Here is a 14,200-nt window from a genome sequence, read left to right on the forward strand (position 1 = left end):
AAAAAAACTAAAATTCAAACCAAAAAAGTTAGGTTGGCAATACTTGCATAAAACAACTAGTCTTAAGTGATTACATGGGCTTCAGCGCTTCAAAAAATCGACTGTTTTTTTTTAGTCCTATTTAATGCCATAACATCTCTAGCATATTGCCTAAAAATACGCAAGTTGATCCGTGTAAAAGTTTTGCAGATACAGCCTTCAAAAGTTGAGAGGTCAGCTAAATAGTCGCTTTAAGGGGTATTCTAGTCTAGAAATATATAAAAAAAATCGATTTTTTTCCACATATATTATCAAAGTTTAACTATTCAAGAATATGTCTGAAAAAAGATTTCAGAGAACTTTTTTTTGCAGATAAAGGTGTTTTGCTGATCGGCGAAACTGTGTTTTTCAATACGATAATCACGATCAGAGTTTAAAACTTGAGATTAACAGGACCGATTTACCGACAATTTATACAGCTCTTCTTTGTAATCTAACCCTGTACAAAAATAATAATTTTAAAAATTTTTTAAACATTTTGGAGCAGTCGAAAAAGTAGTCGTGGTTCAGCCGGAACTTAAACTTCAAAAGCGATTTCGCGAAACTGTCTTTTTCAAAACGTTAGTCACGATTTATCAATTTGTACGGGATCGACATAACTAAAATTTTTAGAGTGCCTTCTTATAATCTTACTCTATATATTCCCGAATTTCAATTTTTAATATTTTTAAAAAATTTGAGACAGTCAATAAAGTGGTACAAAAGTTTTTTTTTTTGGTCGCCATTTCGTGTAAAAAGTTGTTTCCATGGTTCACTAAGGGGTTATACGTGTATACATTTAGAATTTTCAAAAAATCGATGTTTTTTATTTTATTTTCTTTATGTACATATATGTAAGAATATACGTAGAAAATTTCATATCGTTCCGGTGAATATTTTCGAAGTTTCATGCAAGTTTGAAAAGGCGTTTCAGAGTGCCTGGAAGTACATTCCAAACTTTTAATGCGTTTTTCTCAAAATGGTGTTCTCAAAGTCTGTAAAAAACATTACTCGAAAACGACTAAATCGTCTCAAATTTCAATGCGAGCTTCTTAAATGTATTTTTTTTTTTAGTAATTAATCGAAGATGTCTTCTCACAGAAAAATATTTTTTTATAAACAATTTAACGTCGAAATTTCGGTAAAAAATCGATTTTTTTTAGAAACCGTCGTTTTGTCAAAAAAATTTATTTTGCTTATTACTTCGATTTGCTTTACTAGATTTATCATTGCTTTAACGACATCTGTTTGGTTTTTTAATTTCAGAGGATCCAGCGCAGAGATAGAAAGATCAACACAAAACGTCTGTTTTGAGGGAAACTCCCGAAGGTCAGTTGTAGTTGCTTTCCAAATAAGTATTTTTACTAATACTAAGTTCTAAAATAAAGTAAGAAATCATATATTTTGTGTGACAATTTTTGGTTCAATAAATTTAAAAAAAATTTCAGAAAATTTCTAGAAAATTCATTTTTCGGGCTTCAAATTGTATATAATCGCTTGAAATCTTGGTTATGATCACATACCAATTGTTTGAGACCCCTTGTTAATTTTTGAAAGTTACAATTTCTTTTCTTGAGTTTGTACTATATTTTTGTAATGTTAACAAATAACTTATAAAAAATTGAGAGTAAAAATTAAAATTTATCTGACATTCACGTCTCTAGACTTTAATACCTCCTTTAAGCTTTAAACGCATGCTGTTCGAAACTGTATTAACCAATTCGGTTGTCGAAAATTTATTTCGCGAGCTAATAAAATTTAGTACAGGTTTTCGAGGTATAATGTTAAAGACCTTGAACAAAAAATTTGTTTTTGTTTTCAATTACGACTATTTAAAACAAGACAAATCGACAAATTAAAATTATTTATAAAAATGTTCGCCAAAAATAAAGTTTCCACGTTTTTTTTTTACGTTCAACAGATCCCGTAAATAGTTTCCTGTATATTTGGATTAATAAATTTTAATTTTTTCAACAAAAAAAAAAAAAAAAAAAAAGTTACCAAAACTTACTGAAAATTTGCCGTTTTTTGCTCGGAGAAACCCATGTAACCTCTTAAGAAGAGACACATAGAGCGGTTTCGCTTAAATAAAATTATATCAGTTTTGTATTTTAGCTATGACAAGTGACAAGTATTTTGAAATAAAATGCTACGAAGAAATCGCTCAAATGAAACGATCGATGTGGTAGAAGAATCAGTGTTCTGTAATCAATATTTTTTTCTGAACTCGATCGATTTATAAGGTGTAAGGAACGGTGTTCTGTAATCAATCGGTTTTAACTTTGCCCTAGTTAAGGAGGGTGCAAATGGTTTTCGCAAATGTGATACGTTTATGAGCGACAGTTGTGTTGTTGAGTTTGTCAGTTGGGCTGAGATGTGCTAAATTCGTTAAAGGATTTGCGAAAAGATGCCATTGAAAATATGGTATGTTTCAGAGAGGGGCACGCTAGTGTTTATGCCGTTATGATTATTTTCGTTTTTTTTGTTTTGTTTTGTTTTTTTTAGAATTAAGAGCGAGGCTATGCGAGTACCAAAATAAAAAGTATTTGTCAAAATCTCATCAATTTTATGATTTCATTATGTATTACAACTATTTACGGTCTATATGTGAGGTGTATGTATATGTATGGCTGTATGTGTGAGTATGTGTCCATGATGATTTGAAATAAATAGAACGGCGAAGTGTGTAGTTGATGAGATTACGTGGGCGTACCCATGTTTGCGCACACACACACACACGCACACTTACAGTCGGGTGTGTGTGTGCGCGCATGTATGTGTATGTGTGCGGACGCGAGCAAGAGAGCCTCTTATTTTCAGAAATATGTATTACTATTACTTTCGTAATTTCACGTTGGTTCGCAGTATTCGTTAACATTTTTGTTGTTATTGTTGTGCTGCTTGTTTCAATGCTTGCAAGCATATTTTAATGCATTTCCTCTAAAACTTCTTAGAATATATAATATGTTTTTGTTTAATTTTTTTGTTTTTCTTTTTGTAAAGTTCTTTGCTTGTAAATAAATACGTAAACTAAAGTTAATAAATAATTTAAAAATAATAAAATAATTTTAAGTGGTATTATTAATGGTAAAAAAAAAAAAACAAATTAAACTAAATAAAACAACGAAAGCGCAGTAGAAGTAAGAGGAACAGAATAAGTAAATAACATGGAGTATATATTATTGAGTAAAATAAACCTTCTATAGCACCGTTATTTTTACAAAACAAAATCGTACGCTAAGTTCGTTTACCAATCCCAAGAAGTTCCATCAGCTTAGTGGCTTTAAAATACTAGTTTTTTTTATTAGTTTTTTCACTTGAAGCTTTCAACTTGCTTTGCTTTTGCGTTTAAGTGTGTTATACCGTTAAACTGTCAAATCGCTGAATTTGAAATATTTTTAATTTAAATAACAATATTAGTTGTTGGAATGTGTTTTAAAATTATTTGCGAAATTTAAGCTTCATTAATATTTGTGTGTGTTGTATGTGTGTGTTTGTGTGTGCATTTTTGTAGTTACAAATATATTAATGTATTAGGGTGGATAAAAAAAAAATTTTTTTTAGGAAAAACACCCAAAATATACACAAATATATCCCTATATTAGGGTGGTTAAAAAATATGAAATTTTTTATGTAAATTCGCTTTGATACGCTGGAGTTACGAAAATCATTTAAAATATGAGTATATATGCATCTATTACTAAATTAGGGTGGGTCTAAAAAAATCTAAAAGTTTTATGAAGATTCGCTATGATACGCTGGAGTTACGAAAGTTCCCCAGACAATGTGCATATATGTACCTATCTATATCTATATTAGGGTGCGTCAATAAAGGGAAAGATTTGTGTGTGGGTCATAAAATCGAAATTTTTTCTATAGAATCGCTTTGATACGCAGGAGTTCGATCAACAGCCAAAAAATGTGTATATACGCATATGTCCCCATATTAGGGTGAGTCCAAAGTTTAAAATTTTTTTTCGCTTGATACTCTGGAAATAGTTCTCTAAACACCTCTAAGAAAGTCGCTCCAAGTATGAGAAGGTCCTCCGCCTTACAGTTTCCTGTCTCTTATTATCAGCTAGAAACATTCAAATCTCGTTTCCAACTACTGAAAAAATTTCTTATTTCATGAATTTTGTAGGAAATCGAAAGCACTTCGAAAAAGCTATTTTACGATGTTTTCGTAAACCTAACTGCTTAAAATATATTAACGGTTGAAGTTTGTTTATTTAAGAAAACCCTTTTCTTATGAACTTTATAAATAAAACAGAAAACTCATACTTATGTATGTAGGAAATTGTTTTCTCTACAAAAATGCTCACTATTTTTCAGAGTACCAAGCTAAAAAGTCATATCTATTTTTCATTTTAATATTTTTTTGTATACGTTAAAGTAGTTGCTTGCAGGTGTTTTAATTTGAATTTGTACTATTTTTCTCTGTTTCTGTTTCGGTTTGCGTTAGAAAAGTTCTACAACGGTACATGCATATACAAATATGTATATTTATATGTGTGCGTTTGGGATAAGTTGCCTCCTACTACAGTTAAACTCAACAAATTACTTTTTTTTCTATTTCTGTCTCAGTTTCTGTTTCTGTTTCTGTTTCTGTTTGCGTTAGCAAAGTTCTACAGCGGTACATGCACACACAAATATGCACGTGTATATGTGTGTAAATGTGTTTATGGTAAGTTATGGTTCATCGCTTCCTACTACAGTTGAACTCAACAAATAAATAATTATTATGTGTTAGCATTTTCTATTTTAACAGTATTATATTGTTTATAACTAATTTTTGGTTTATTGCGCTTTTGTAAATGTGGCTGTGTTAGTATGTGATTTCGTGTATGTTTGTATGTGTGTGTGTGTGATGGTGCAATTGATTATGCATGATTATATGTATTTTTGGTATATTTCGTAGAAAGTTAAATTGAAAACATTCGATTCGAATGACATGCATACACACATATATACATACACATCTAAATATGTAAGTAGTTGTAAGTATGTATGCGCTTTCAATTTTCTTTAATTTCTTCTATGCCGCATACTTTTGTATTACTTTTGGTGGCGGGTTTCTTCTAAAAATTGCAAAAAGTTGTTTTTTTTTTACTCAAGTTAAACCAAACGTGATGCTATAGAAAAGCCTACTTTAGCAATAATAAACTCCCAAAAACTTCTCACATTCTTGGGCATTATTGTACGTACTGGGAGATAAATTATTGACTTCCTTGCGGTCGCAGCGTTCACCAATGAATCCCTCCGGGCATCTGAAATGGAAAAGCGCAAAGCGATCAAATACTAGAAGTAGTTTTTTGCAAAGTTTGAGCTTAAGGCAGATTCAAATATGAATAAATATTGGAGAATCATAAACTTATAAGCTAGAACTGTCTAAGATCTACGTTTATATAGGGTGATCCAAGTGGAGGCCCTTTTTTCAATAGCCTTTTTTGGTAGATAACGCGTGAGTCGTGTCAAGCATATCGCTTAGCTCTACGGACTCTTGAAAAGTTCCAAAGAGTTCCGAAGAAGGAAACCTCGAAATGGATCACCTTTTATATAATTTAAAGGGTCTTCGACGTTTCCTTTTGGGTGTTACAAAAGCTGTGGCAAGCTAGATACACACTGTTTAGGGTATAAAAATACATACGCGCTTCCTCATTGCCATAAGTCTCAAAGAACCAAGACTCCTCAGTCAATCAAATCGACTATATAAATGATAAAATTTCACAAATTCAATTTTTAACATTTTTTAGTATACAACTTTGAAGAACTTATGTTGCAGTGTTTGCAGGAATTTATGTTTTCTATATAAAACAACCATGCTGGACCGCGTTATCGTAGATATCAATTATTATAGTTAATCAATCCACTTTGGCTGCACTTTGAGGCACACCTACATTGAGTGAATGCAACATCAATCCATTCACCCCTTCACAGTTCGGGCTCGATGTCGTGACGCAGCTTGCTCCGACGCGAAGACACTTTTGGCTGAAGGAGTTTTGTTTACACAATAACCCTTGATTGGTTTGTCTAAATATAAATCACCAACAACAACCACGAATAGACAAAAGCACATTCAGAGAGGACACAGCGGCATTGCAGGCGGGGATGTTGCGCGCTCAAGTGGTGGTTGCCGGAGCGCTAGAGTAGCTGGCGTAGTCATCAAACGCATGCATGCCGCTTGCAGTATATGGGTATGTGTGCCTTAAAAGTATTCTACTTGCAATTAGCAGTGAGTAGAAGCATTCTAGTTTGCTCTTGCATACGCACAGTGGAGCGTTATTGCTCAAAGAGTGCTCAAAATGACAAAATCAGCATTATGATTGATAGTATGCATTCTCAGAGGCGACGCATAGTGCTCACCAAAGCTTTATTACTACTGTGAAGTAGAGTATTGAAGAAGAAGATCGGAATGCGTTCATCCCCAACATTTTTATGAGAGATTTTGTGGTAGAATCCTGCGCACTTACAAAATCGAACTCATTCAAACAATGAAGCATCATCAAGCAAATCGCATGTTCGGTGGCTAGATCTAAAATGAGTTAGTAATCGAACTAGAAGGAAACGTTGGTCCATATATCTTCAAAAATGAAGCCAACCATAATATTACAGGCTATGGGAAACACTATAGAGCCATGATTTATGACTTTTTAATACCAGAATTGGATGATGCTAATGTGGGCCTTTAGCTCCAACAAGACGGCATTACCTGGCATACAGCTAACCGAACAATTAATTATTTAAATAAACTTTTGGTTAGTGCATGTCTCCCGTCGTAAGTCTGTGGCGTCGGCTCCAAGATCGTGCGAGCTAACACTGCCAGCCTATTTTTTATGGTTATGTGAAGTCGAAAATTGGATTATGCGTCTGGACTTCTGCAAGCGTGCCCGTGGTGCCCATGCAACAAAACACAAAACGAGTTCCATACATAATGGCATCAAATGTACTTTTACAGGAGTAAAGAGTCATTGATAAACCGTTTTTGTTTTATAAAAAAAAAATATTGTAGCGCTCTTATTGAAAACCTGTTATTTTAAAGTCGATACTTGCCGGAGATGTAAAAAAGGAACGATGCCCAAACATGCACTCGACAGAGGTGACTTTGTGTATTAGGGTGTAAGTGGCGGTCGACTCCGCATATTTGTCTATTAAAATGTCGCAACAATACACTGTGCACTTACGCCTGCGCCCATACGAACGCAAACGAGCATGAGTACAAGGCGCTGTAGTAAAGTGCAGCCAAAGTGCTAAAGCGTATGCGCTATGGAAATATTTTGGTAGGGCGTGCTTTTATGATGTTTTTCAATATCATATTTTTAGCCTCATCTTACATTTGATTTTTATTTTTATGTTTTCCTTATTTGTAAGTATACAAACTTACACTTATGAGATTTAACAAATTAACTATTAAGAATGACGGCGGCGCTAGTGTAAAATGAGGGTCGCCAACCGCCGCTGTTTGCGTTGTGGTTTGGTGGTGCAAAAGCGGCACGCTGTTCCCCAAACAAATCATTTTATTTTTATACTTTTCCGTTTATTAAGCAGAAATCGCCGGCGTTCATACAGCAAATCTCGGTGCGCCATACATCCAATTGTCAACAGAGAAAATCGTTGGATTTCACCACAGATGTGTCAAACGAACGATGTCGAAAGTAATCAATGGACTGTTGACATTTTTATTGTTTTGCAGATGAAATGAAGTTGAGTAAAATACTTGTATTTGGGTGACTTGACAACAAGATACGGAAAAATAAAGAAATTCAATCTTAAATCAAGAGCATGAAGCGCCAAAAAATTAGAGTCATTCGTAGAGACCAAAACAAAAAAAAAAAAAAACAAAAAAAATCCGTTATAGCAAGTCTCCACCCCTCAATGCGCCGCAAAAGTTTACAGCTACAACTCTATGTGTGTGTGTCGACATATGTGTGTGTGTGTGTCGTGCGCGTACTTCAGTGTACTTGGTTGTCGTGTTCGCGCGCTGTGTCTGCCTTCATTTTTGTGATCTTCATTTGTTCAGCGCCCTGCCTGCCCTGCTTGCACGTGTTCGTATCGCAAATGGAGTGCGTGTGCGCAATGTGAATTATGTCTTTCAGCGCGTCAATTTATTTCCAAATGTGCTGCGATCCCTGAGATCTTTGCATCTTTACAACTACATGCACACACATGCACACATTCAAGTGTATATTTACATATACATATACATTTATATTATATATACATATATACGCATATAATATATCTAGTTGTGTATATAAGTTTGCTTATGCCGTCAACGTGCAGTCGCGCGCGCACTTTGTGCCTATGCCGGGGCAGTGTTCGACGACTGCCGCTTCCCCACACGCGTTACATGCCCCAAACTCTTGTGTGCGGCGCTAAGGAACGTTTACTTTGTTATATGCCTGCCTACATACTTATATGTCTATATATTTATATATCTACATGCAGTTCTTTGAGGTTGTTTTGCATCCAGCACTATACGCTGCTGATCTTGATGCAGCTATACTATATATATATTTGTATATGTCGTTGTATTGTAATGTATATTTCTTCTAACTAATTAATTTAGTACTGATTTCATGTTTAAGTTATAGATCCGCTGAAATTATTCTACATCTTATTACTTGCTTCCATACTTACATGCAAGAGAATGAGTTGATTTCCGTATAGAAATGACAGGTGCCACCATTCATACAGAATTCAGCGGCATCATCGGAACAGACCTTGCCAGTGCCGCCTGCTAGATTTGTTGTAGAACGTGTCTCTGAAATGTCAAAATGTGTTTTAATTTATATGATTAAGCATTAAAGTAACTCAAACAGTTAAATGTGGGCGATTTCGAAAGCCTTAGGAAATTGATTAAAATCCTAAAGCCCAAATAGATCTGTGAATTACAGCCAATTGAATAAACGGCGACTAACAGAAGGTTTTGAGACCGGAGCATACTTATGTCAAGCCACTAAAGGTGATCTAGTGACTGATGCTCCGAACATACTAAAATTATGGAGCGAACACTTCTCTAGCCTGCTGAATGGCAGTGAAAGCATAACATCAGGAGATGTTGAATTCGATTACCCAATCAATGACGATGGAGCGAACGTTCATTTATCCGCAATTACCTGTTTGAAGAACAACAAAGCGATGGGGGCCGATGGATTGCCGGCTGAGCTATTCGAACATGGTGGCGAAGAACTGCATGCATCAGCTTCTTTGTAGAATATGGTCGGACAAAAGCATGCCCGAAGATTGGAACTTCAGTGTGCTCGATCGTGACGGTGCAACACCAAAGGCACCTTCAGGATCGAGAGGGATCTCTCTGAATCGTTCAATACCAACCGAGGTTTCAGACAAGGCGACTCCCTATCGTGCAACTTCTTCTATCTACTACTGGAGAGAATAATTCGAGCTGACCAGAGAACGTATAATCTTCCGCAAGAGTGTCAAATTGCTAGCTGACGCCGATGACATCGATATTATTGACCATAGCAAACGCGTCGTTAGTTCTGCTTACTTCACGTTGCACAAAGAAACGAAGCAAATGGGTCTAGTAGTGTAGGAGGGCAAGACGAAATATCTTCTGTCATCAAATAAACAGACGTCGCATTCGCGACTTGGCTCCTACGCCACTGTTGATTGTCATAACTACGAACTCTTAGATAATGTCGTCTATATTGGAACTAGTATTAGCACTAACAACAACGTCACTCTCGAAATTCAATGAAGAATAACTTTTGCAACCAAATTCTCAAGTCACTCATCATACCCATCCTGTTATGTGGAAGTGAAGACATCATCTGATCAGCGTTACGAGTATTCGAGAGAAAATTCTGCGAAAGATTTATGATCCTTTTAGCATTGGCAACGGCGAATATCGCAGTCGATGGAACGATGAGCTGTACGAGATATGCGACGACATTGATATGGTTTAGCGAATTAAGAGACAGCGGCTGCGCTGGCTAGGTCATGTTGTCTCAATGGATAAAAGCACTCCAGTTCAGAGAATGTTCGACGCTGTAGTCGCCGGGGGAAGCAGAGGAAGAGGAAAACTTCTACACCGTTGGAAAGACCAGGTGGAGAAGGACCCGGCTACACTTGGAATTTCTAATGGCGGCCAAACAGCGAAAAGAAAGAACGACTGAGGCGCTCGGTTATAACCGTATAAGCTTTGTCCACACCAATAAAAATGAAGATGAGTCTTAAATGTTTACTACTAGTAGTTACCAACTTAATTTAAGATTTTCATGGTAGAAAAAGTAGCAGAGGAAAAAAGGCATCAGCGGAGTGATGATATTATTTGATTCTTGTGTCCTCTATGCCTGGTAGCCTAGTGGCAATCAATACTTTTGCTGTTGATCCTGAACTGAGGTCACACCGAAGACTTTGCATAAGACCAACGAGTATCCAACCAAGTAAACTCAATAACTGGAACTACTGTAATTAATATACTGTATACGTGAAGTGCCTTTATTATCTATAATCTACAATATAGCCATTTATGCCGACTCATTTCCACCACACATTTCCTTCTGCAAATGGTTATGAGGTCGGTTATGCATTTTACAGAGTCACTTTCAGTTTAACATACATTTTCTTCAACAAATATACAAAAGTGGAGAGTGCAAAGAGGCCTTAAGGCACAGCACTGCAGCTCACATAATCTACACAAGCAATAACAATTTGGTAAGAAAGGAAATGTTGCGATAAATCACAAATTAATTGGAGCGCAATAATTTGTGTGAAGAAAGCGAAAACGAATGAAATTAAAAGACAACTTAAAAAATAAACAGCGCGCAGATATAAAGCGTGGAAAATGAAAAAATATGTATGCTGTTTTATTCACGATCGCATCTGCTGTATGCGGTGGATGCGCTACTCACCTGGATCCGCTTTGATTGCTATGATGCGTCGAGCTGGCTCCTGATTGATTTTATTTTTGGCACGGCATTCGTAATGCCCCGTATCGGAGATGTTAAACGAACGAATGATCAGCTCGGAGCGCATTCTGTCGGTGTGTTCCAAAGTGTATGTTGGTGTTGGTTGGTGGTGGTAATGTGTGAAGAATTTTTGTTGTAGCACATGCAAACACAATTAGACATATAATTACTGGTAAAGTGCAAAATAAATTAGCTTAATTTGTTGTTACTCACTTGAAGTGCCGAAATTTGTATAATTTTCGATTGCGATTAATCGATTTACCATCCTTGAACCAGGTGACCTTTGGCGGCGGCCTGCCCTGCACCTTGCAAACAATGTGCAACTCTTTACCGATTTCCATCGTCCGATTGGTGGTTATATTTCGTATCGATGCGAGCTGTGCTGTAAACAATTTAAAGCAAAAATATTTCGTAATTACTAATGAATCGTATCGGTTGAATTTGAAGTGAAAGAAACAAAACTAATCAAATATTTTGTACATCATTTGTTTTTACAAATTTTTTAACTTTAAATAGAAATATCTCGGAAACTATGAGTCTGAGGAGGGTATATTTTTTAATCCTGAAGAAATTTTCTATGCGTCCGTACCATCAAATCGCGGCGCGAAAAGAATCGTAATATTGCCAAAAAGTTTTCCATACAAGAATTTTTTTTGATGGGTTGGTTCGTATGCAAGCTATATGCTATAGTGGTCGGATCCGAAAAATTTCTTCGAATATGATACCGTTGCTTGCTATTATAATGTATGATAAATTTCATGAAGATATGTTGTCAAATTAAAAAATTTTCCATACAAAAATTTGATTTTGAAAGGTCAATTTGTATGGCGGCTATATGCTATAGTCAACCGATCTGCGCAATTTCTTCAGATAGCGTGGCATTATTTTGAACAGTATACCATGCGGAATTTCAGTAAGATATATTTACAAATAAAAAAGTTTTTCATACAAGAACTTGACTTCGACGGTTCAGCTTGTATGACAGCTATATGAAATAGTAGTCCGATCTGAAATATCTCTTCAGATTTTAGAACCTTGTTTTGAACGCTAATTTCTGTAAAATTTTATTAAGATATATGGTTAAAGAAAACAGTTTTTCTTACAATAACTAATTTTTCATCGTTCGATTTGTATGACAGCTATATGATATAGTGAACCGATTTGAATAATTTCTTCTGAGATTGTATCTGTGTTTTAAGCAATAATGCGTACCAAATTTCGTAAAGATATCTCTTCAAATGAAAAACTTCTCTTTACAATGACTTGATTTCGATCGTTCAGTTTGTATGGCAGCTATATGCAATAACGATTCGATATCGATGGTTCAGACAAATGTTACTCACCTCGTCACGTTGATCATTTGTATATACATATATAGTTATGAACATATAATACAATATCTACATGTTAAAGGGACCCCGACGTTTCCTTTTGGGTGATAACAACTTCGTGGCAAACCCTTTTCTGGGTATAAAAATATTTGAAATATATCAACAATTGGCGCGATTGCAATTTCCATTACTGATCGTTTGTATATGTATAAAAACGTGCAAATTTCGCTTAAGCCAATCTGCCCGACACATGTTTTTCATAGCCACTCGCCAAAGAAATTTCTGCTGACCGACACTGCCTGCCGCCGTAGGTGATGAATAAAACATGCAAATCTTGTCACAAAATATCATAAAAGCTATTGAAAAAGCACACAAATGAAAAAAAACGCTACCAGAAGAATCTATAAAAGTTTGTGGAAAATTTTAGTCTAATCAAAACACAAGTGATACCTAAAACTCTTTGAATTTTACGAGCAACAGATGGGCACTAATAGACAAAGCCACGCAAACGATGCGGACGTTTTTCTGTTTTTTTCCTGTTTTATTTGGAGAGCAAGTGCTTTTTCTCGTAGAAGTAATGGCGTTGGGTTTGGCATTGCAACAAATGCACTAAAATCTAGCAAAACAGAAACTTTCCGAAAAGTGCTAATAGTATGTTCCACTAATATAAATATACACGCGTTGCCAGCAGACAAGACGATTGATTTCCAGCAATTTTAACATTAACTCATAAAAGCACGCTGTTTGTGCTTAAGTTAGTTTAATTTTCGAAGAATTCATTACCAGAGTGCTTCCCCTCTGCATTATAGTGTAAGTATTTGTTTAAGTAAACAGCGTGAATTTATTTGTTTATAAAATTGGTTATTTGTTTATATAATTGGTTGGCTATAGATACAAGTACGTATCTGTAGTATGCGAAAATATTACAATTTCTTTAATACGCTAGCTTGCAACATTAACAAAGTTGCACTGTATGCAATACAGTTAGTTATTCGCATGTTTCACGCCCACTGAAACAGAGACACACATACAGCGCCGATCTTGAGGTGCACTGAATAGGTACGCGTGGTCGTATACGTAACTTAATTGATTTCTCATCATTCATAGCCGCCAAGGCTGCATCATGTGATGCGCGATCAGCCGACAATGTTATACGTCTCTTTTGCTACACTTTTATGCTGGGCACTCGCGACTCCCAGCACTCTACGCAGTTATACAATTCGCGCTTAGTCATCGATCGGTGAGTTGCAGCGCAAGAATGTGACACATTGACCAAAATAAATCCCACGAATGATTTGCGACAACTCAAGAAATGTATATATATATAGATATAGATATATACATATATTTACACTTAAATACATTTAAATATAACTTTAGTATGCTCTCGTTGGGAAGGTCGCCCGAGCGTTCGAAAAATATGCTTTTAAATAGTCAGCGAGTAAAAAGCGCATTTTATATAAAAATAAATTGAATTTGAAATAGTTCAATTGCTTGTGCTTGTTAAACATTTAATTAGTTATATTAATTAAACACACAAATCGGCACTTGCCGCCCTTAAGTGAATTAAAGCACGTGATTTATTTTTATTTCCGCTAAATGTGGAGGTTTAAGGGTAAGGCTTTTCTTTTCATTATTGAAGAAATGCCCAAACTGAAAAAGCTTGAGGTTTTTTGGCAACTGAATAAAATTTACATAGGAGTTAAAACAAAAACAACAAAACATCATAACTTTGATTGCACCGAAGCTGAAAACGCTTCGCAAAATTAATGTAGATCACGCAAGACAGTTTATTATATTATAATGGACTAATTGGCAGATATACAGATGAACTGGACATTGCTAAATCGACTTAGCTCAATTTGAAATAAATATTTCTTCAAGTCTTTAAAATTAACGAAAATCTTTTAAATAAATTTA

General features: G+C 35.3%; 1 protein-coding gene across 3 annotated transcripts in view; it reads right to left on the reverse strand.

Moving 5' to 3' along the window:
* Window positions 1–14,200, reverse strand: part of LOC108965413 — a 119,335-nt gene that overhangs the window by 7,308 nt on the left and 97,827 nt on the right. For all 3 annotated transcript variants that reach the window (XM_018927794.1, XM_018927814.1, XM_018927803.1), the window contains exons 3-6: window positions 11,163–11,331; window positions 10,893–11,017; window positions 8,656–8,779; window positions 5,224–5,285 (exon numbers count right to left, since the gene is read on the reverse strand). In XM_018927794.1, coding sequence (XP_018783339.1) covers window positions 5,224–5,285; window positions 8,656–8,779; window positions 10,893–11,017; window positions 11,163–11,331 — 480 coding nt within the window. The remainder of the gene's footprint in view (window positions 1–5,223; window positions 5,286–8,655; window positions 8,780–10,892; window positions 11,018–11,162; window positions 11,332–14,200) is intronic.

The sequence above is a fragment of the Bactrocera latifrons genome, unplaced genomic scaffold, assembly GCF_001853355.1.
Source record: "Bactrocera latifrons isolate USDA-ARS-PBARC rearing strain unplaced genomic scaffold, ASM185335v1 scaffold_1, whole genome shotgun sequence".
NCBI lineage: Eukaryota > Metazoa > Arthropoda > Insecta > Diptera > Tephritidae > Bactrocera > Bactrocera latifrons.